This window comes from Oncorhynchus clarkii, chromosome 16 (assembly GCF_045791955.1).
Source record: "Oncorhynchus clarkii lewisi isolate Uvic-CL-2024 chromosome 16, UVic_Ocla_1.0, whole genome shotgun sequence".
In the NCBI taxonomy this organism is placed as follows: domain Eukaryota; kingdom Metazoa; phylum Chordata; class Actinopteri; order Salmoniformes; family Salmonidae; genus Oncorhynchus; species Oncorhynchus clarkii.
Window position 1 is genome coordinate 44862918 of NC_092162.1, and position 23976 is coordinate 44886893.

A 23976-nucleotide genomic window follows, 5' to 3' on the forward strand; every position below is an offset into this window, starting at 1 on the left:
GGTAAATGTTCAAGAACATTTATTTTACCAACAGCAAATCAGATCAATGACCCACTTTGTTTTCTTTCAGACACACAAGTATTACCATGCTACAACATAAAGGTCAAGATTTATACTACATATTTAAGTGTATGTACAAGAGACCTTAACCATTAAACCATGCGTTGCAAAATTTAATGGCCACATCAAAACAACATACCATTTATAACTATAGCCGCTCATCATCAAAACCATGATAAAATAAGATACCTTAAATAAAATTGCATCAAATTACTATATCACTATCATTACACTATATGTCCTCTGTATCAAGAAAATGTTACGTCACCATTTCCTGATCATTTATATAGTAGTCTTTAGTTTTTTTTTTTTAACACATTGCATTCAACTCATTTAACAATTAGCATTTTCCAACATGTCAATGAAGAAGCGATAATAGGTAGGTATATCTATGGCATTTTTTTCTCAGGAGGGCACAGCAAACATTGTAAAAGGATCACACAGGTCAAATAACCATACCATCAAAAGCAGAGGGCAGGCAAGAGGAGCTCAGAAACCCATCATTGTAAACCATTGAAACACGTAATTCGCATTAATGAAAGAAACAAACAATGAAGATAATGGCTGTTTATGGCAAGTTATGTATTAGTTACACTGGACGTATATTCCGCTGTATATATTTCTATTAAAAACATTAGTATATTCTGGTTCTAGGATAAGAGCTGCCTGTAGTAGTGCTAGCCAGCTCATGAAATGACTTAGAAAGTACCAATATCGACACTCACAATTCAATGATGGTAAACACAAATTAACAGCATTGGACAATTACAAAACTCTTTAGAATTCCCTTCAACACAACTATAAAAACACGATGATGATAATATTCTTCAAATGCTCACAATATTTTCCTAAACATGATCTTTTTCGTCACATCTAAACATAGATGAATAGTGCTCGGAATAAAATGGACATCACACTCTAAATATGGATCAGGTCAAGGTTCTTGGCTTAGACCGTGTGGGGTACCACTTGGAACCACAAGAACAGAAAGCACTGGTAAAACGTATTAAATAACTGGATATCGAGAACATCCGTTCAAATGTGAAGAGAAGAAGTGTTGCTCAGAGACGCGTCCAAGCAATCCAACGGGACTGTGGGTGGCACAGTGGCAAGTAAGCTACACAAAATATACACGTGTAAACAAACGTATATATATATCATATTTATCTTCTGCTGTTAGTCAGTTCTTCAATGCAGGGAAGTTAGAGGCAAGATTACAAGCATTCAATTCAGGTTTCAGGGGCTGGACAAAACAATACTTCCTACACAAAACAAGAGACCAAAGTAAGCCAAGTCAGATAACGGAAAAGCCCAGACCCACCAAATGTTAAGAAAACAATGACATCATCATCCGCATTTCATGATATTGCCATCGTAAATCCCCACCCCCCTTCTACATGCACAGGTCTCAGGGCAACATAACCACAATGCACTTGGAAGGGCACAAACACAGGTAAACAGGAGTCCAAATCGATGGGTTTAAAAGATGAAGGAAAGGAGCTGTATGTTTATAACTGGCATCAGCTGATGGCAATTCCAAACTGAGCATTGTGTAGCTCAAACCTTGGATGTGTAATGATTACTCCAGCATGAAGCAAAGACAATGAACAGCAAAACACCTCACAATCCAGAACTCCCTGAGCCGAGCCTCTCTTATCAGTGAGCAAAAAACATCAAGTAAACTGTACCCCAAAGGAATCACACTCAAATACAGTACTAGTCAAAAGTCTGGACACACCTATTCATTCAAGGGTTTTTCTTTATTTTTACTATTTTCTACAGTGTAGAATAATAGTGAAGACATCAAAACTATGAAATAACACATATGGAATCATGTAGTAACCAGAAAAGTTTTAAACAAATCCAAATATGTTATATTTGAGATTCTTCAAAGTAGTCACCCTTTGCCTTGATGACAACTTTGCACACTCTTGGCATTCTCTCAACCAGCTTCCTGATTAATACTTTTACAACAGTCTTGAAGGAGTTCCCACATATGCCGAGCACTTGTTGGCTGCTGTTCCTTCACTCTGTGGTACATCTCATCCCAGACCATCTCAACTGGGTTGAGGTCGGGTGATTGTGGAGGCCAGGTCATCTGATGCAGCACTCCATCACTCTCCTTCTTGGTCAAATATCTCTTACACAGCCAGGAAGTGTGTTGGGTCATTGTCCTGTTGAAAAACAAATGATAGTCCCACAAACCAAATGGGATGGCATATCGCTGCCAAATGCTGTGGTAGCCATGCTGGTTAAGTATGTCTTGAATTCTAAATAAATCAGTGTTACCAGAAAATCACCATCACACCTCCTCCTCCATGCTTCACGGTGGGAACCACACATGCAGAGATCATCTACCCTGCATCTCAAAAAGACACGGTGGTTGGAACAAAAAATCTCAAATTTGGACTTATCAGACCAAAAGACAGATTTCCACTGGTCTAATGTCCATTGCTCATGTATCTTGGCCCAAGCAAGTCTCTTCTTCTTATTGGTGTCCTTTAGTAGTGGTTTCTTTGTAGCAATTCGACCATGAAAGCCTGATTCACACAGTCTCCTCTCAACAGTTGATGTTAAGATGTGTCTGTTACTTGAACTCTGTGAAGCATTTATTTTAGCTGCAATCTGAAGTGCAGTTATTCTAATGAACATATCCTCTGCAGCAGAGGGAACTCTGGGTCTTCCTTTCCTGTGACAGTTGAGAGAATGCCAAGAGTGCGCAAAGCTGTCATAAAGGCATAGGGTGGCTACTTTGAAGAATTTCAAATATAAAATAGATTTTGATTTGTTTAACACTTTTTTGGTTACTACATGATTCCATATGTGTTATTTCAGTTTTAATGTCTTCACAATTATTCTACAATGTAGAGAATAGTCAAAATAAAGGAAATTCCTTGAATAAGTAGGTGTGTCCAAACTTTTGACTGGTCTGTACGTATTGCACATACCTATGCACCAACAGAATTCGGGAAACACAACAAATGTCACATTCAACAAATGAAAACAAAGATTTTTTTTCTCAGTGCATGCTAAACCATCACACTGAATATGGAAAGGGGACTGTGGGGATGGAGGATTGTGAGGTCAAAGGCCAAAAGAATACAAAAGAACAAAAGGGCAGGAAGCAAACCATTTCTTTCTTTTTCTTCCTACATAAGAGGCGAGACTGGACCATTCTGGAGAGGGTGGAAATGGGGGGGGGGGGGGGGGGGTCTTCAAGAGTTTTGTATGTAGGCCAAGCTTGCTCCTCCATCTCCTCTCCAGGACATGGCGCTCTTGGTGAAGTTAAAACAGATTGCCCCTATCATCCTTTTAAGGTGGGGCAGGGTAGCAGGCCAGGACAGGGATGGGGTTTAGTTGAAGCCCATGTCGGTTTGGTAGGAGGAATGGTGACCATCTGACGTCAGCTGGGTGGTCTCTGTCGCTGATGGCTGCACCAAGATGGCTTCGCCGCCACCCTCTGTCAGAGAGAGAGCGTTACACACGCACACGCACAGGGTAAGATATAAAAGGTCAGTGATGATGGCACTCCATAGTAAATTACAATGCAATTGAGACAAGTCAAGTGTTACTGATAGGGTCGCAAACTTCTGCTAAAGTTATGTGATTTGTGTTCATGCAGAAACATGTTTCTTACACAATAAGCAGTCGATCTCACCTCTCTCGTCAGACTGCATTTGGGCCTCCAGGTCCTCAGGGGACACATAGAAGTCGGGCTCCTGGCCCTCTGGGGGCCGCGGTTTACACTTCCCACAGCAGCAGTTACAGCAACAACACAGACAACAGCAGAAGTAGCAGCCAGTGGCAAGGCCACAGAACACAAACAACGCCTGCAGAGGGAAAACAAGGCGGTGTGTGTGAGAGAGACAGAGATATCAAGAAGAAGAAAAAACAATAGCCAACAGTATTAGAGAGGTTTTCTTTTTATAGGGGTTGTGTTATAAAATATAGTGTTATATTTGACCCTAAGTCCACTCTACATGTCGACCCTTCACGTCCCCACCTCCCCATGGCCCCTCACAGTCTCACCTTAGCCCACCAGCTGGACAGAACAAAGTAGGTGTTCACGTTCTCCTCGCCAAACTGCTCAGCCACGTACAGTCCCAGGGAGCCGTACTTGTCATAGATGTTCCGCTTTGTGGGATCGTTCAGAATGGCATGGGCATTGTTGATCTCCTTAAACTTGTCAGAAGCTTCTGGGTTATCTGGGTTCTTATCAGGGTGGAATTTCAACGCAAGTTTTCTAAGAACACAAAAGAGTGAGAATTAAAACCTACCAATAAAGACAACATACAGTTGGAAAGTATTCAGACCCTTGACTCTTTCCAAATTTTGCTACGTCAAAGCCCTTTCTAAAATGTATTAAATAAAACTCATCAATCTACACACAATACCCCATAATGACAAAGCAAAAACGTGTTTTTATAAATTTTTGCAAAACATAAACATATTTACATAAGTATCCAGACCCTTTGTTATGAGACTCGAAATTGAGCACAAGTGCATCCTGTTTCCATTGATCATCGTTTCTACAACTTGATTGGAGTCCAACTGTGGTAAAATCAATTGATTGGACATGATTTGGAAAGGCACACACCTGTCTATATAAGGTCCCACAGTTGACAGTGCATGTCAGAGAAAAAACCAAGCCATGAGGTTGAAGGAATTGTCCATAGAACTCCGAGACAGGATTGTGTCGAGGCACAGCTCTAGGGAAGGGTACCAAAAAAATGTATGCAGCATTGAAGGTCCCCAAGAACACAGCGCCTCCATCATCCTTAAATGGAATAAGCTTGGAACCACCAAGACTCGTCCTAGAGCAGACCACCCGGCCAAACTCAGCAATCAATGGAAAAGGTATTGGTCAGGGAGGTGACCAAGAACCCGATGGTCACTCTGACAGAGCTCCAGAGTTCCTCTGTGTAAATGGGGGAACCTTCCAGAAGGGGAACCATCTCTGCAGCACTCCACCAATCAGGCCTTTCTGGTAGAGTGGCCAGACGGAAGCCACTCCTCGGTAAAAGGCACAACAGCCCGCTTGGAGTTTGTCAAGAGGCACCTAAAGGACTCTGACCATGAGAAACAAGATTCAAAGTACAGAGAGATCCTCGATGAAAACCTACTCCAGAGCGCTCAGGACCTTAGACTGGGGTGAAGGTTCACCTTCCAACAGGACAACGACCCTAAACACACAGCCAAGACAATGCAGGAGTGGCTTCAAGACAAGTCTCTGAATGTCCTTGAGTGGCCCAGCCAGAGCCCAGACTTCATCCTGATCGAACATCTCTGGAGAGACCTGAAAATAGCTGTGCAGCGATGCTCCCCATCCAACCTGACAGAGCTTGAGAGGATCTGCAGAGAAGAACGGTAGAAACTCCCCAAATACAGGTGTGCCAACCTTGTAGCATCATACCCAAGAAGACTCAAGGCTGTAATCGCCGCCAAAGGTGCTTCAACAATGTACAAAGTAAAGGGTCTGAATACTTATGTAAATTTCATTTTTCATTTTTTAAATTTTTTATACATTTGCATACATTTCTAAAAACCTGCTTTTGCTCTGTCATTATGCGGTACTGGGTGTAGATTGATGAGGGGGGGAAACAATTGAATCAATTTTAGAACAAGGCTGTAATGTAAGAACATTTGTAAAAAGTCAAGGGGTCTGAATACTTTCCGAATGCACTGTAAGGCTATATTTATACGTGGCACAACTCTAAATTGAATTAGTTTTTTTTTGTTACTTATGAGTATTAGTATGACTACTACAGTAAGTGTCTGTGCCTCTCTGACTGACCTGTAGGATTTCTTGATATCGTCGGGAGTGGCTAGCTTGTCAATGCCAAGCACAATGTAGAGTGATTCACCAGAGGTGGAGAGTGAGCGCTGCCTCGCCTGTTCATGAGCTGCCATGATGCCTCACGTCCTTCACAATCTGAACACAGAGAAAAGAAAGCAATGCACCTGTTTATTTATAAATGAGTCATGGCTATTCTATTATTCAGCCTATAGCACCCTGCTAAAGCAGTGTTTTTTTTTCATTCTCACAAATACAGTGCATGTGCAATTCTGCTCCAAATTCACTAAATACTCCCACACTCCAGGAATCTATTGGACACCTTGTCCCTACCGCCACTCCAAATTGGTGCACTGTCAGCAGGGGTTCCCTGACTCCAGTAGGCCTACCCTGTAAAAGGAGAGCAGAGTACATCATCTGCCTGTAACCATAGATGCCCTCTCCCTCCAACAACAGATTAGACAATTTAGTCACATACTGTTAAATTATCTTGGGTTTGTGTTTAGAATAGGTCTACAAATGCCAGAATCCTGTAGCTAAGTCAATAACAAATTCCCTTGTTGTCATTTTCAGTCACTCTGTTGTCAAATTTGGAGCTGAGGTCTCACGCAAATCACTATCTTTAATTGCAATGTGTACTCTAGTGGTATTTTTTCAAACTAGCTACTGTCATTGTCAATTGTTGCAATAGGAAATCAGTAAGAAGTTAACAAATCTCCTTGCTGATGTTCCAAACACGAAGATACTAATAGCTTCAGACAGCACAAGGGCATATAGTATCCAGAGAATCTCAAGGGCCTATAGCATTAAGAAACCATCACTGCAGAAGGCCCTTGAGGTTAAGGCCAAAATGCTTAATCTTGAGCATTTTCCATCATAGGCCTACCCCTGAATAAAAAATGAAGACAGTTCAAATAATGTACTCAATCGGATGCTCAATTTAAAGTCATGTCGGAAATGTTGAGACTTAATGTAGGGAGTGAGAATCATTATTTACATCCAAGGAAGCAACCGGCCACATACACTAGATTTATTGAGGAAGCAGCCGCCACATACACTAGATTTATTGAGGAAGCAGCCGCCACATACACTAGATTTATTGAGGAAGCAGCCGCCACATAGACTAGGTTTATTGAGGAAGCAGCCGACACATACACTAGATTTACTGAGGAAGCAGCCGCCACATACACTAGATTTATTGAGGAAGCAGCCGCCACATAGACTAGGTTTATTGAGGAAGCAGCCGGAAACATAGACTAGGTTTATTGAGGAAGCAGCCGCCACATAGACTATGTTTATTGAGAAAGCAGCTGGAAACATAGACTAGATTTGTTGAGGAAGCAGCCGCCACATACACTAGATTTATTGAGGATGCAGCCGGCCACATAGACTAGGTTTATTGAGGAAGCAGCCGGAAACATAGACTAGATTTATTGAGGAAGCAGCCGCCACATAGACTATGTTTATTGAGGAAGCAGCCGGCAACAGACTAGATTTATTGAGATGGCGGACTAGTCGTAAAATAATCTTCAACCCCCAACCGAAATAAACTACTGTATCTTCAACCTCCAGCCGAACTAGCTGGTACCATTCATAGGCCATGTCACAACGACTGATCAAATGACTCATTTTCACAAAAATCGACGTTTGCAAAATGTAAAAACCCGTACGCTTTGACGCTGGTTAAGTTAATTGAATACATGACCATCATTCATGGAATGTCCGTTTGCCATAAGGACAAAGAAAGAATATAATACATATTCAGGATTATTTTGAATCTGTAAATGCGATGCTTGGTGCAGTTAATCTCTGTAGCTGCATCACCAGCAGGACTGCGCAGCATCCATGTTGGTTTGCTTGCTGGCCTTCTCTAGATGTAAGATAGAACTCGCTCAAATCAGCAGTAATTTTCAAGGGCAAAGGGAAAATGGGTACAAAAAAAGAAACAATCCACATCCATGAGAATGCTTACCTCTTGTAGTTGGTTTTGATGCACTGTATAGGGAAATGATCCAGAGAGATATAATAACGGTATGTAATTATGGTCGCATCCCAGAGAACCGTGCGCACCCACCAAACCCAACCATGGACAGCTGCAGTATATTGTCCCCGCCCCCCGACCAAACCCCCAATCGACGTGCGCACACTCATTGATGGGGACTGGAGTGTATTTGTATTATTTTTATTATTTAACCTTTATTTAACTAGCCAAGTCAGTTAAGAACAAATTATTATTTACAATGACGGCCTAGGAACAGTGGGTTAACTGCCTTGTTCAGGGGCAGAACGACATATTTGGGTGCCCCTCGTCCTTCTGTTCAGTAACAGGAAATAAACATAACTAACTACAACGTGATAAAGTAATTGGATCTTGAAGTTATTTTGAAGAAAAACTAAAATATAAATGGAACATGTAAAGTGTTGGTCCCATGTTTCATGAGCTGATATAAAATATACCAGAAATGTTCCAGAAACACAAAAAACGTATTTCTCTACATTTTTGCACAAATTTGTTTACATCCCTGTTAGTGAGCAGTTCTCATTTGCCAAGATAATCCATCCACCTGTCAGGTGTGGCATATCAAGAATCTGATTAAACAGCATGATCATTACACAGGTGCATCTTGTACTGGGGACAATAAAAGGCATTTCTAAAATGTGCAGTTTTGTCACACAACACAATGCCACAGATTTCTTAAATTTTGAGGGAGCAGGCAATTGGCATGCAGACTGCAAGAATGTCCAAAAGAGCTGTTGACAGAGAATTTAATGTTAATTTCTCGACCATAAGTCACCTCCAAAATAATTTTAAAGAATTTGGCAGTATGTCCAACCGGCCTCACAACTGCAGACCACGTGTAACCAAGACAGCCCAGGACCTCCACATCTGGCTTCTTCACCTGCGGTATCATCTGAGATCAGCCACCCAGACAGCTGATAAAAGTGTGGGTTTGCACAACCGAAGAATTTCTGCACAAACGGTCAGAAACGGTCTCAGGGAAGCTCATCTGCGTGCTCGTCGTTCCCACCAGTGTCTTGACCTGACTACATTTCGGCGTCGTAACTGACTTCAGTGGGCAAATGCTCACCTTCGATGGTCACTGGCACACTGGAGAACTGTGCTCTTCACGGATTAATCCCAGTTTCAACTGTACAGACAGTGTGTATGGCGTCGTGTGGGTGAGATATTTGCTGATTTCAACGTTGTGGACAAAGCTCCCCATGGTGGCGATGGGGTTATGGTATGTGCAGGCATAAACTACGGACAATGAACCCAATTGCATTTGATCAATGGCAATTTGAATACACAGAGATACTGTGACGAGATCCTGAGGCGCATTGTCGTGCCATTCATCCACCGCCATCACCTTATGTTTCAGCATGATAATGCGCTGCCCCATGTCGCAAGGATCTGTACACAATTTCTGAAAGATGAAAATGTCCCAGTTCTTCCATGGCCTGCATACTCACCAGACATGTCACCCATCGAGCTTGTTGGGATGCTCTGGATCGACATGTACGACAGTGTGTTCCAGTGGCGACCTGTCATTTAGGGCAGGTGGCTACCGCATTTTTTTGCCCGTTTTGGATAATATTTTGGTACGTGTCACATATCAGTTTGCAAACAATGTAAAAAAAAAAAAAAAAAATATATATATATATATATATATATATATATATATATATATATATATATATAATTGAGTTAATAAAGCCACATACAAACATGGTCTCTTTTTTGTTTCTTGGGTAAGATAGCTCCAAAATGCAGATGTTTCAGCCTAGCTCAGTGCTTTCTGTGGTGGTGGGGCAAGCCAGCAGAAAATACGGAGCATTGCACCATGATTGGCTCAGTGTTCTGTCACTCATGGGGACACTACATCACCGCCAAGTCTAAAGGGTAGAGCTAGAAAATTCTAGCCCCTTGGGTACTGCCATAGAGTTACATTAGAAGTGCCCATCCAAGAAGGCTCAAGGTCATTGGCCACAGATAAAATTATGTCAAATCGCATATGTACAGTAACTTTGATTGGACTGATCATGTCAACATCTTCTTTCAAAATCTTAACTAGCAGTCATCATCATGAATCAAGTCAACAATCTTACTGGCAAATCCTTTTTAATTCTTGTCATATGAATAGAAACAAGGAAGAGAAATTATTGATAAAATGTATCAGTGCTCATTGGCCAATGGCCATTGGACATAAACATTACACAACAAGTCAAGTTGGAAGAAATTAGTGACAGTGGCTAACTGCAAGCATTGCAAAACAATCACTAGCCTGCTATTCAGTGGAGTGACTGTGTGGTCCCAAATCTGGGATTAAGTGGCTCTTTTCCAAGTTTAAAAGGATAAACATTCAACATTGGCCATGCTGTCAATCAAGCGCGATTTGTGCCGCTCGGAACTGCGAAAACTAGACTTCAGTGAGCTCAAGACGACTGGGAAGTCGGGAATAAACAAGCTCCGACTGGGAAAATACTTTTTGAACGGTCATCCAACTCGGAATTGTAAATCCGGCCTCTTTCTAGAGCTACAACCTGAAGATCAATGACGCCATCATGATTCAACCTTATTTTTTTTCAGAGTTCCCAGGTGTTTTGAAAGCATCATAAATCCAGAGAATGACAGACTTTGATGACAAAATTTGCCCAAGAAGGACCGCCACTCCACCTTCCTGTTCAAGTGAGCACAGCACAACACGGTGAGTATAAAGATGTATTGTATGCTGCATAAATTATGTAATATGCCAGGGAGATATGTATATTGTAGCTAAGAAAGTAATACTACGTGTATGTTTTGTAGTAAGATGTTAGTAGCCCATGTGTCTCACCCTAATCATTTTGTATATGTACCCCTCTTAATTTTGCATACTGTTCTGACTTGGTGGTGCAATCATTGAATATTGTAAGAGCTTTCATTGTCTGCTTATATGCCCCCTTTATTTATCCTACGGTTCTGACTTGGTGTACAAGGAGAACACTGTAAGAACAGCCCAAGTTCTGAATTCTGTCACTGTACATTTATAAAGTGCTGAATAAGTAGTTACATTGACTAGATCCGTCCTAGCTCGCTCATTAATGTCTTAATTGAAATGATGGATTACCTCTTATCCGCTTGTCGTCACCTTATGCCATAGTTTGTACATCTCAATTGTCATTAGAAACCACATTTGTTTAAGCAAGTCAGCCATATCAGCAATGTTTTTTTAAAGGCAGTAAATGAGGCTGAATTAACTGTTTCGCTGCCAGACAAGGCTCTGCTGATAGCCAGGTGTAGCAGTGGTAAGATGTTGGGACTGCTGTTGGGACAGCTTTATGTAGGCCCTAACAGTTTTTGGGGACCGTTTGCCACTGTTATAGTGCAATTCATGTATTGTTTAGTGTTGGGTCGTGTAGTGGCTTTGCTGGCATGCATCCCACTTTTGTTATTTTCTTCCCCACCAAGATTTACATGCTAAAATCGCCACTGGTGTGTTCCAGTTCCCGCAAATGTCCAGCAATTTTGCACAGCCATTGAAGAGGAGTGTGACAACATTCCACAGGCCACAACCTACAGCCTAATTAACTCTAAGTGAAGGATATGTGTTGCACTGCATGAGCCAAATGGTGGTCACACCAGATACTGACTGGTTTTCTGATCCACGCCCCTACAGGTGTCTGTAACCAACAGATTCATATCTGTATTCCCAGTCATGTGGAATCCATAGATTAGGGCCTAATGCATTTATTCCAATTGACTGATTTCCTCATATGAACTGTAACTCATTAAAATCGTTAAAATTGTTGCATGTTGTATTTATATTTTTGTTAAGTGTAGTAAGCAATACAGCCTATGTGATTCTCAACCAGAGACATCCTCAGTGAGTTTTCCTCCAGAGGGTCACTGGAAAAGGAGGGATAAAACTATCAAATTGAAAATAACATCAGCAAAGACAACATAAATGTTTAACACCGGCATTAAAATGTGTAATTTTATATTTTGACCGTCGACAATGAATATTGAGCTATGAGCACATATTTTACATTCAAAAGTGTGATCTATGTCCCTTACAGCAAGTCTCTAATAACTTTACACACCCACCAATTATTAACTTCACCATGTTCTTTTTATATATGAAATTTTGAAAACGTGTCACATTTCATTAGGCACAATAAATCTAGACTGAAGAAGAAAAAAAAATCATTTACACTTTTGTAATTTCAGTTTCACTTTGCATTTTCAAAAAGGCATGTTCATTTCTACATTACTCAAAGAGGGGTAAACCCTAAAACCCAATACATTACTTTATGTAATTTTCACTTTGCCTTAATCCACTGAATAGACTTTCGAGTTACACTTAAATGATAATGCCAGAGAAGCTGGTGTTTGGAAGATATATTGTCAGGGGTCTTCATCTCTAGCAACCACAGATTTGTGTAGGGACTATATCTTGTGAAAGGATGAAAAAAGTAATAATGCCCTCGAAGCCGGTGTTTGGAGGATATATTGGCACGGTTTGCCAACGGGTGGGTCTAATCCTGAATGAACAACACCCGTGCCAATATATCCTCCAAACACCGGCTTCGAGGGCATTATCACTTAAATATTCAATGAGGTGAAACTTTTAGAACCTTGCAGCCCAATTCTACAAGACGGAACATCTGTCCTACAAAATGCATTTCTATCTGACCATTTTGTAACGTTGAACCCTTCTGAACATTGCTACTGTTCCTGGTAACCCACTGAGGTATAAAGATACCATGCCGTCATTCCGCTGACCAATCCTAGTTCTTGTTCCCACAAATCAGGTTCGGCTGTCGCGAGAGAGCGTGAAGCAAATACACAGCTGTTGCCGAAGTCGAAAGATTGTTACAGGTAGCTAGCTAGCTGATTGTCATTTTACAATGCAGCTGTCTATTATATTTCATATAAATAATGGTTGTTATTCTTTATTGTATTGTACTTTTAGTTCATGTGTCAAATTGAGCTTTCGGATGTTAAAATTACACGTTGGTGGGTGATGCACCAACAAGCAGTTTGCTAGCTTAACGTTAGCTAACAACACAACAAGTCATTTCAGGTAGGTGTTTTGCTGGCGTATTTCCATACACAATCGCTGCTTTCAATTATATTGGGTTGCACAAAACCGCGTTGGGAAGCCAGAAGTTAAGTTGAAATGGAATTGTATTTAACGTTACTGTGCTGTGATTGGGGTGGAGGGTTGGTCATTATGACGGGGGAATTTGAGACAACATATCTAAAGGATTGTATTATTAAGGCCAGGCACCACAGCTAAAATGACATTTTTGCATCTACCTATATATTTTTGGGGTATTTTGGTCCATTAATGAGTATTTTCAAAAAGTAAGCAATTTTAAATAACTTGATAAATATATTTTCTTTAGTTTGTCATATTAGCTAATTAAAATAAAGTTTATATATTTTAACCACTTAAAATGGTCATCAATAATTTCCAAGCTTATTAGCTACATTGAATTACACCATTTCAATGCCCATTTCGTAGAGTGTTACTAACAGGACTACATTTAATAATTTACTTTGAAGAGATGGTGATTGGGTCTAAACAGGCGTTTGGTACTCTTATTTCAGTTTACTTGTCTTTAACTGCCTGTTCCCGGAAGTCACTCTTCCCACACCAACACATTTTTTCTTAGCTTCAGAAACATCTGCATTCACCAACATTTGTGTGGTTCTCTTTAGATATATTCTCCAGACTTGCCCAGGAGGAATTGTTGATATGCTGTACATTTTCTATTGCAGATAACATTTTATTTGCCAAAAATGCATTTTTATGTACATGTCTTCAGTGTTATACAGATAAGAAGATGAAAAAAGTATTTATCTGTAATGGACAAGTCTGGTCCTAGCATAAATATTTTTGTTTCATTTTGTGAAAAAAAAACACTAACTTCATCCAGTGTCCAGAATTTTTTTTTTTTTGTGTGGTATGCAAACATGCACAGATTTAATGAGACATCACCTTATTTGCAGATTTTTATATATAAAATATTTCAGAAATCATACAAATTTGTATTTTATTTGTCTACATTCTACTGGTAGAAGTTGATTGTGATATGATTAAGAGAAAATGGTGTGGTGCCTTGCCTTAACCAGACTTACCATAGGTGGGTCTGTTGTAGATCCACTTCCCTTCTGTCAATGTAAAAGTCCCCCATAAATTATAACTTTTTTTTTGTTCATGTATGGCGCATGTACAGGACTTATATTTTAACATGAGGTAAGAAGAGAAAGTGGGTCTACAACAGACCAAGGTTGCAAAGTCTGTTTAATTGACTACAGCTCCGATATCAACACCATAGTGCCCTCAAAGCTCATCACTAAGCTAAGGCCCCTGGGACTTAACACCTTCTTCTGCAACTGGATCCTGGACATCCTGTTGTGCTGCCCCCAGGTGGTAAGGGTAGGTGGTAACACATTTGCCACGCTGAACACGGGGGGGCCCTCCTGTACTCCCTGTTCACCCATGACTGCATGGCCAGGCACGACTCCAACACCCACCATTTAGTTTGCTGACGACACAAGTGGTAGGCCTGATCACTGACAATGATGAGACAGCCTAAAGGGAGGTGGTCAGAGACCTGGCTGTGTGGTGCCAGGACAACAACCTCTCCCTCAATGTGATTAAGACAAAGGAGATGATTGTGGACTACAGGAAAAGGAGGACCAAGCACACTCTCATTGACGGGGCTGTAGTGGAGCAGGTTGAGCATTTCAAGTTTCTTGACGTCCACATCACTAACAGCTGATTCTCAAGATCTTCCACACTAATGAGATGCTATTGAGCCCACATTACTACACTGTCTGAGCCAAGGATTACATGCTTTCTGGTATGTTGTGATTACAATATTGGGAAGGGTGAATATATTTTGACAATTTCTTTTGTAAACTAGTAAATAGTAGCCTACAGCAATGTGTGTTTTAAATAATTTCTAACTTAACAATTTCTGCTGGTTAGTTTTTGCTACCATGTGGGTTTTAGCTTGCTTGACTGAGTGTTAATTCACCTGTTTCCACACATTTAATTTTAAAACATTTCTTACAAAGGGGTTTTAATGTAACTGCTTAATTATTTATCTGTACATGGAATTGTATTTAAAAAAATGTCTGGTCTACATTTTTAAATGGTATTTAATATTAATTTTCATATATTCCCACAAAGTTTCCACCTCTGAATATTCCCCAAAATGTGCAACCCTAGTCCAATCACACCAAGACAGTTGTAAAGAGGGCACGACAAAGCCTATTTTCCCCTCAGGAGACAAAAAATATTGGGCATGGGTCCTCAGATCCTCAAGGTTCTACAGCTGCACCACGAGAGCAGCCTGACTGGTTGCATCACTGCCTGGTATGGTAACTGCTCGGCTGCAAGGCACTACAGAGGGTAGTGCGTACGGCCCAGTACAACACTGGGGCCAAGCTTCCTGCCATCCAGGACCTCGACCACCGTCTGGTATAATCTATGCATAGTCACATGTACATATTACCTTGACTAATCTGTGCCCGTAACCTCTGTGTATAGATAGCCCTGCTACTGTTATTTTACTGCTGCTCTTTAACTATGTTACTTATATTTTTTTACTTAACACTTATTTTTCTTAACTGAATTTCATTGTAAGGTCTACTACACCTTTTTATATTCGGCGCATGTGACAAATAATATTTGCTTTAATACAATCCTTTTTAGATAGTCTCATGCCCCCCGCCATAATGACCAAACATCCTGCCCACTGGCACAGTAATTTGAAATTGAGTTGTATTTCACTTCTGTCTTTCCAGACTGTTTTAGCAACTCAATACAATTTAAAGCAATGCTATCTAGCTAACGTTTGGTTTTTCAAACACTACTTCAGTCACTCTCGACATAAACGGCAGGTCGGTGCAATAACTAGCTACCTGCTACATAACTTTTTTTTATTTAATTTTTTTTTCATGTTCAAATTTTTCAGGATCCAATGATGAGTTACGTGGAAAAGCCTGAAGACATTACGAAAGACGCATGGATGGACAAACTGAACAATGTACAAATACAGAGGGCTGACATGAACCGGCTTATTATGAATTACCTGGTGACAGGTATACCATCATTCACACTTTGTCATTTGCTGCTAAAACAACCTCCAATCTGAGCCGCGCTCAATCCCAGTTTACTGTTCTGCTCCAAACGTCTTTGGCTTTTCAGCTCGTCTACTTGCAGAATCGCTCACCTTTTTCCTTGATCTTTCCTATATCCGGTTGATTGTTCTTGTGATTTTGATGGTCTCACTCTTGTCTGTGTTTGTGCAGAGGGGTTTAAAGAGGCAGCTGAGAAGTTCCGGATGGAGTCTGGGATCGATCCCAGTGTGGACCTGGACTCACTGGATGAGAGGATAAAGATCAGAGAAATGATCCTAAAGGGGCAAATACAGGAGGCCATCGCACTCATCAACCACTTACACCCAGAACTGCTTGACACCAGGCGCTACCTGTACTTTCACCTGCAAGTAAGGATGCCCTCAGTGGACTGTTTTGGGACCAGCTCCTGTCCAAATCATAAGCATCTCGATGTGGATGTCCATTGCCTACACCAAAACACTTGAACTTCTGTCATCCCTCTCCATTTCTTTCCTCTTTGTAGCAACAGCACTTGATTGAGTTAATCAGGCTGCGGGAGACGGAGTCTGCTTTGGAGTTTGCCCAGACACAGCTGGCAGAGCAGGGTGAGGAGAGCAGAGAGTGCTTGACAGAGATGGAAAGGACGCTGGCTCTTCTTGCCTTCGATACCCCAGAGGAGTCGCCCTTTGGAGACCTGCTGAACATGATGCAGCGACAGAAGGTGTGTGTGGGTGGTCTATAATCTGCATCATTGTATTATTAGAGCCTCTTTACACTACACTAGTTTGACAACACATACTAGTTCCATTACATATTTTTGTAGTGTAAAAAGACTTAACTTACCTTGGCCCAGCGTCGTCCGGGGTAGGCCGTCATTGTAAATAAGAATTTGTTCTTAACTGAATTGCTTAGTTAAATAATACCAGTATACAGCATTTGCTGTTGGCCAAATTGAAAATGTCCACACGCTTTGTAACTCTCATGTGTGCAACATGGTTTGGATGAGATGGGGAGGCAGGGTAGCCTAGTGGTTAGAGCGTTGGACTAGTAACCGGAAGGTTGCAAGTTCAAACCCCCGAGCTGACATGTTACAATCTGTCGTTCTGCCCCTGAACAGGCAGGTAACCCACTTAACTGACTTGCCTAGCTAAATAAATAAAGCTAACTATAAGTATAGTTATCCTTATTTTGTTTTTCTAAATACTAAGGTATTTATGGTTTGCTATTAGCTGCACACACATGAATCAGGAATGTGCCTTTTGGCCACACCACATCCAAGGCTAATGTAAGGAAACTGTAAAGATAAAATTTGCACATCTGAAGTTGAAGAGCTCTTACTTCACATTTTACTAATAGCCTTAATGTGCATTTGTAAAGGGGTCTCCTTTTTATAGGTGTTCTGTCTGACTGTATTCCTGTAATTGACACACCATTCTTTCCCTTCTGAATGCTCTTCAGGTGTGGAGTGAGGTGAACCAGGCTGTGTTGGACTATGAGAACAGGGAGTCAACGCCCAAGCTGGCCAAGCTACTCAAGCTGCTGTTGTGGGCTCAGAACGAGCTGGACCAGAAGAAAGTGAAATACCCCAAAATGACAGACCTCAGCAAAGGCATTATTGAGGATCCCAAGTGAAATGACGAGCAGTGACATGGACTACCATACTTTCTCCTATTTATAATCCGTGAAAGACTGGATGATAACGGAAAAATAACATGTATATAAATGCTATATGGCTGTAAAAAAAGAAGTGTAAAACACGATTTAAACATTTCAACGAAAGTATTCGGCCCCCTTGAACTTGGACCTTTTGCCACATTTCAGGCTTCAAACATAAAGATATAAAACTGTATTTCTTTGTGAAGAATCAACAAGTGGGACACAATCATGAAGTGGAATGACATTTATTGGATATTTCAAACTTTTTTAACAAATCAAAAACTGCTAAATTGGGCGTGCAAAATTATTCAGCCCCCTTAAGTTAATACTTTGTAGCGCCACCTTTTGCTGCGATTACAGCTGTAAGTCGCTTGGGGTATGTCTCTATCAGTTTTGCACATCGAGAGACTGACATTTTTTCCCATTCCTCCTTGCAAAACAGCTCGAGCTCAGTGAGGTTGGATGGAGAGCATTTGTGAACAGCAGTTTTCAGTTATTTCCACAGATTCTCGATTGGATTCAGGTCTGGACTTTGACTTGGCCATTCTAACACCTGGATATGTTTATTTTTCAACCATTCCATTGTAGATTTTGCTTTATGTTTTGGATCATTGTCTTGTTGGAAGACAAATCTCCGTCCCAGTCTCAGGTCTTTTGCAGACTCCATCAGGTTTTCTTCCAGAATGGTCCTGTATTTGGCTCCATCCATCTTCCCATCAATTTTAACCATCTTCCCTGTCCCTGCTGAAGAAAAGCAGGCCCAAACCATGATGCTGCCACCACCATGTTTGACAGTGGGGATGGTGTGTTCAGGGTGATGAGCTGTGTTGCTTTTACGCCGTGTTGCTTTTACGCCAAACATAACGTTTTGCATTGTTGCCAAAAAGTTCAATTTTGGTTTCATCTGACCAGAGCACCTTCTTCCACATGTTTGGTGTGTCTCCCAGGTGGCTTGTGGCAAACTTTAAACAACACTTTTTATGGATATCTTTAAGAAATGGCTTTCTTCTTGCCACTCTTCCATAAAGGCCAGATTTGTGCAATATACGACTGATTGTTGTCCTATGGACAGTCTCCCACCTCAGCTGTAGATCTCTGCAGTTCATCCAGAGTGATCATGGGCCTCTTGGCTGCATCTCTGATCAGTCTTCTCCTTGTATGAGCTGAAAGTTTAGAGGGACGGCCAGGTCTTGGTAGATTTGCAGTGGTCTGATACTCCTTCCATTTCAATATTATCGCTTGCACAGTGCTCCTTGGGATGTTTAAAGCTTGGGAAGTCGTTTTGTATCCAAATCCGGCTTTAAACTTCTTCACAACAGTATCTCGGACCTGCCTGGTGTGTTCCTTGTTCTTCATGATGCTCTCTGCGCTTTTAACGGACCTCTGAGACTATCACAGTGCAGGTGCATTTATACGGAGACTTGATTACACACAGGTGGATTGTATTTATCATCATTAGTCATTTAGGTCAACATTGGATCATTCAGAGATCCTCACTGAACTTCTGGAGAGAGTTTGCTGCACTGAAAGTAAAGGGGCTGAATAATTTTGCACGCCCAATTTTTCAGTTTTTGATTTGTTAAAAAAGTTTGAAATATCCAATAAATGTCGTTCCACTTCATGATTGTGTCCCACTTGTTGTTGATTCTTCACAAAAAAATACAGTTTTATATCTTTATGTTTGAAGCCTGAAATGTGGCAAAAGGTCGCAAAGTTCAAGGGGGCCGAATACTTTCGCAAGGCACTGTATATACATTGAATGGTAACTAATGCATTGTGTCATTTTGGAGTCACTTTTATTGTAAATAAGAATATAATGTTTCCGATCACTTCTACATTAATGTGGATGCTGCCATGATTACAAATCATCATAAATGGTTAGTTACAGAGGCTCAAAGATCATACCCCCAAGACATGCTAACCTCTCACCATTACAAATAACAGGGGAGGTTAGCATTTTTTGAGGAGTATGATTTTGTAACAATGTACACAATTGTATTTTGTTTTGTTTTATATGTTTGTGTAGGACAAATGTCTGTCTAACACAATGATTTGTAAAAAGGATTGTAAATACAGTAGGCCTATGAAAAAGTTACTTGTTTCTGTCACGTTTTATATTATGCCCTCTAGCACCAGATCTGAGAATAAGATCATGTTGGGATACAATGGAACTAAGTGTCATTACAAAATAGATTTAGCTATTGAACCCACTTTAAAACATCCCCAAGCATGTTTGTTGTTACATAAAATAAGGGTTTAAAACATGTATATGTTAAATGTTGTTTAACTTGGTAGAACTTTGAAAACATTATATTGTCAAAAATGCATGTTCGTTCTCTGACATTGAATAGAGAAATAAAGACCTAGTAGAAAGCAACTTTATGTGTGGGTAGGCACGCACAGCCTTGGGGAGGAAAAGCCACAGAGAATTAGTGCAGTTTCAGCACCATAGCCAGTGGACAGCGGTGGTGCTGGTGCAGCCTGGTCTCATAGTTTATAGATGTGCAGCGGACGCCTGATGCCTGGACCAGTGTTTTAGGCTTAGCCTATTCTATGTATTCAATAGTGGAATACGGACCACATTCCATATGCCTAGTAGGCTACTACATTAATCATTCTCCGGATCCAAAGTTGTACAACAAGGGTGTAGTTGACATCGACAGTGAGTTTACGTTTGCTAAAATCCCTTGCACATATACTGTAGGAGTCAGTGGTGCATCAGATATGTAAATTAATTGATGCTTCTGTTGGATAATGCTTCTATAATTATATTGGTATGGACATTGGACACTGACTGGTGTTTGTTCTAACACTCCGGATTCAGGAAATAGGCTATAGGAGGCTATATCAAATGAATTGTAATAGCCTGCGAAGAATGCTCCTTCTCCACTATTGCGGGCTGTCACTATCCATTGTTTGTGTGTAGTAATATGCCCTTGTGATCTAAGCTACACTAAAACTACACTTAAGAAAATTATATTTTACTTAAATAAAGTTACGTTGATAAGGTAGTTCAGCACATCCAAACTACTTAGTGAAATTATCAGTATGTAAATCTGAAATGTCATAGACTACAAATTGCAAAATTAAGGGTTTAAAACATGTACAGATAAATAGTTGAACTTGGTAGAACTTTGAAAACATTATATTGCCAAAATGTGTAATTTAGACAATTAAACACAATAACTATGTTTCAAGTGAGAATTAAGCATGCCTGATGCCGAAAAAGAAAGGAAATGATAACCCTAACCCTAATCCTTTAGCCTAACTCCTAAACTTAATCCTAATCTTAACTCCTAACCCCTAGTTTAGCTAACGTTAGCCAGCTAGTTAATGTTAGCCACCTAGCTAGAATATATATGTTTTGCAAATTTGTAACATATTGTACATTTGCAAATTCATAAGGTATTGTACATTTTGCTAATTTGTAACAGATAATGTGAATTTTAATTTGTAACACATCATATGAAATGGGTGATGCACATCCACAAATGAATACATACCATACTAAACTAAACATAACATATACAAAATGGGGTGACTCGGATTTACATACAGAATAACACAAAATGCTCTGAGACCAGGTTGGTTGGGGAGGTGTTTTCGTCGATGCACTATTTGCCCCACAAGGTGTCTATCTATCATTCAGATAGGTTTAAGAAAGTCATAAAATTACATAATAATCGGATATTATGGTTATTATGCACACTGGAAATGAACCGTAAACTGTTCTGCAAAATGTCAACCGCTCATCTCAAGAACATTTCGCGGATGGTTTATGGTGGGGGGAGTTTGACCCGTTCTTGATGTCAGTTGCTTCTAATCTTCAAGCATTGCATTCAATTCGGCGGAAGAGGACGAGTGTCTGGGATGAGAAGAGACGCAAATCCTTCTAGACTGGGTCAGAGATGATGAAAACAAAACAAGTGGACTACGCAACTACTGTTTCGGACAATCAAGGTTAATATATAGGGCAAATGTATTTGAAGCGATGTCCTCTCTCCGGTTATGCGTTATCATGGCTGGAGCGGTGCTGGGGCTGCGGATGCCTGGACCATTGTTATAGGCTTAGCTTATTCTATGTATTCGATAGCCGACGATGGACCATATTCCACAGGCCTAGTAGGCTACGATACTACATCATTCTCCGGATAGAAGGTTGTACAACAAGGGTGCAGTTAACATCGACAAGGAGGTCTCGCTTGTTAAAATCACTCGCGCATATTGGAGTCCGTGGTGCATCAGAGATGTAAACACAGTTATGCTTCTGGTGCATAATGTTTCTATAATTATAGTGGCACCCTGATGTAACTGGACCAATGTGGTATGGACATTGGACACTGACTGGTGTTTTGTCTGACGCTGCGGATTCACGAGATATAGGATGCTAGGCTACATCAAATGAATTGTAATAGCCTGCGCCAAATGCTCATTCTCCAGTTTTGCTGGCTGGCACTGTCCGTTGTTTGTGTGTAGTACTATGCCCTTGGATTTCTAAAAACAGGTGTGAGGTAATGGTGATTTGGAAACGGTCAGTGTAGGGGAAGGTCCTCAAAAAATAGTTTACCAATTACATCACACTGGAAGAAGTTAAACTACACTAAAGAAAAATGGATCTTCTTTAACTAAAGTTACTTTGATAAAGCATAGTTCAGTACATCCAAACTACTTCGTGAACAATTAGCTATATGTAAATCTGAAATGTCATTGACTACAAATTGCAAGAATATATCACTCTGGGGTCATATGTTAACAGAAAGTGTAAGTTGGCCTGTTAAACATAAAAACGATGTTTCAAGTGAGAATTAGGCAGGTCTAATGCCGAAAAAGAAAGGAAATTGCCTACTTCACCCATATGTTATTTGCAAAAAGACCAACTAGGCCTACTGTAGTTCGAGCCGTTCAGCCTGGTCTCATTAACGTAGAAGTAACATAGTACATGTAAATCAGGGACATTCAAATGATTATATGTTACCTTTGGCATGGAATGCTACCAAAAATAATTCGCAGAAACCCGTTACTAAAGACAGAGTCATCCATGATTCTTCAAATTATATTTTAAAAGAGGAAGCTAAATATTTTAAGCATATATTTTATTTTCTGTCTCATCCTAACCCTCAGAATGACGATTACTCTAAGGAATTATTTCCAAATAATAACAAAAATGTGAAATTAACAGACAAAAAGATCAGTGCAAAGTCCAAATTACAGAGGAATAACCTTTTGAGGCTATTACATCCTTTCAGTCTGGAAAAACCCCAGGGCTTGATGGCAAGCCTTTTTTTATATACTCATAGCTCCATTATTAGATTGTTTGAACTACTCCTTTAGAAATGGTAGTCTGTCAGGTACTCGGCAGGAAAGTCGGAATTTGCCTATTATTAAAACAAGACCCAGATGGCAAATATAAAGATTCAGTCCATCTAAAAAATTGGAGGCCTCTTACACTTCAATGTGTGATGCAAAAATACTTTCGAAATGCATAGTTTTACCTTCATAGCGGATTTTGAAAATGCCTTTGATAGAGTAAAACTGGATTATATATATATACATCGATTATTTTCACTTTGGTGAGTTTCTTATTCAATGGGTAAAAGTAATGTTTTTGCAAACCCAGGTGTAAAATAGTAAATTGCGGCTACTTCTCAGAGTTTTTAACTATCAAGAGGAGTTCAACAAGGCTGTCCCCCTGTCACCATATCTATTTGTTATGGCCATCGAAATGCTAGCTATTAAAATAATATTAGAGGATTAGAAATCCAAGGTTTAAAAACAAAGGTGTCCATCCACGTATGACGATGACTCAAGTTTTATATTTAGTCTGCAAGCTAGATCCTTGCAATTTCTCATTGAAGGTCTAGATAACTTTTCTGGCCTAATGATAGTGAGTGTACCATATTACGTATTTGATCTTTAAAAAACACAACTTTACCCCGCAGTTTACCTATAAAATGGGCTGACGGTAAAGTAGACGTACTTGGTATTCATATCTCAAAAGATATGAGCACAACTTTTTATAGAAATAGAAAACTAGTAAAAATAGATCCTGCAAACATGGAGGGGTAAATACCTGTCTATTTATGGAAAAATGAACTCCTTAGTCATATCTCAGGTTACTCACTTACTTATGGTGCTGCCTACACCTGATGATTCGTTTTTCAAATCATTGGAGTAAAGAATATTTCACTTTATCTGGGATGCTAAACCAGACAAGATGAAGTATCTATATAACGAATATGATCTGGGTGGTTTGAGATTATAAAAGCACTACACCTCTCTCTAAAAGCTTCACTTATACGAAAATTATTCTCAAATAGATTACTGAGAAAATATGTCCACTGTTTAAAAA

General features: G+C 40.1%; 2 protein-coding genes across 4 annotated transcripts; one reads left to right on the forward strand and one right to left on the reverse strand.

Annotated features, from left to right (window-relative positions):
* Window positions 1-4: 4 nt before the first annotated feature.
* On the reverse strand, window positions 5-7949 carry LOC139368561 (dnaJ homolog subfamily C member 5-like). Of its 3 annotated transcripts, none has more exons than XM_071107582.1 (6): window positions 7827-7949; window positions 6177-6244; window positions 5855-5992; window positions 4090-4303; window positions 3719-3890; window positions 5-3520 (listed from the first exon to the last, which is right to left on the reverse strand). In XM_071107582.1, exons 3-6 carry the CDS (start codon window positions 5968-5970, stop codon window positions 3414-3416), a joined length of 609 nt encoding a protein of 202 aa, XP_070963683.1. In that variant the 5' UTR covers window positions 5971-5992; window positions 6177-6244; window positions 7827-7949; the 3' UTR covers window positions 5-3413. The 3 variants fall into 3 exon arrangements, with proteins under 3 accessions (XP_070963683.1, XP_070963684.1, XP_070963685.1); XM_071107583.1 differs by having other exon boundaries at window positions 3264-3520; window positions 6188-6244; window positions 7827-7927; XM_071107584.1 differs by lacking the exon at window positions 6177-6244 and having other exon boundaries at window positions 3264-3520; window positions 7827-7927.
* Window positions 7950-15395: 7446 nt separating this feature from the next.
* Window positions 15396-17692, forward strand: LOC139367640 (glucose-induced degradation protein 8-B homolog). Its single transcript, XM_071105909.1, has 4 exons — window positions 15396-15953; window positions 16164-16360; window positions 16495-16692; window positions 17430-17692. The coding sequence occupies exons 1-4, from the start codon at window positions 15833-15835 to the stop codon at window positions 17601-17603; spliced, it is 690 nt and encodes a 229-aa protein (XP_070962010.1). The 5' UTR covers window positions 15396-15832; the 3' UTR covers window positions 17604-17692.
* Window positions 17693-23976: the final 6284 nt, after the last annotated feature.

Excerpts from the sequence above, each read along its gene's own strand:
- LOC139368561 (XM_071107582.1), bottom strand. The coding sequence starts at position 5,970 with ATGGCAGCTCATGAACAGGCGAGGCAGCGCTCACTCTCCACCTCTGGT. Across the intron at positions 3,891-4,089 it reads TGTCCAGCTGGTGGGCTAAG|GCGTTGTTTGTGTTCTGTGG; the intron begins GTGAGACTGTGA and ends TTCCCTCTGCAG. Across the intron at positions 3,521-3,718 it reads AATGCAGTCTGACGAGAGAG|AGGGTGGCGGCGAAGCCATC; the intron begins GTGAGATCGACT and ends TCTCTCTGACAG.
- LOC139367640 (XM_071105909.1), top strand. The coding sequence starts at position 15,833 with ATGATGAGTTACGTGGAAAAGCCTGAAGACATTACGAAAGACGCATGG. Across the intron at positions 16,361-16,494 it reads ACCTGTACTTTCACCTGCAA|CAACAGCACTTGATTGAGTT; the intron begins GTAAGGATGCCC and ends TCCTCTTTGTAG. Across the intron at positions 16,693-17,429 it reads ACATGATGCAGCGACAGAAG|GTGTGGAGTGAGGTGAACCA; the intron begins GTGTGTGTGGGT and ends AATGCTCTTCAG.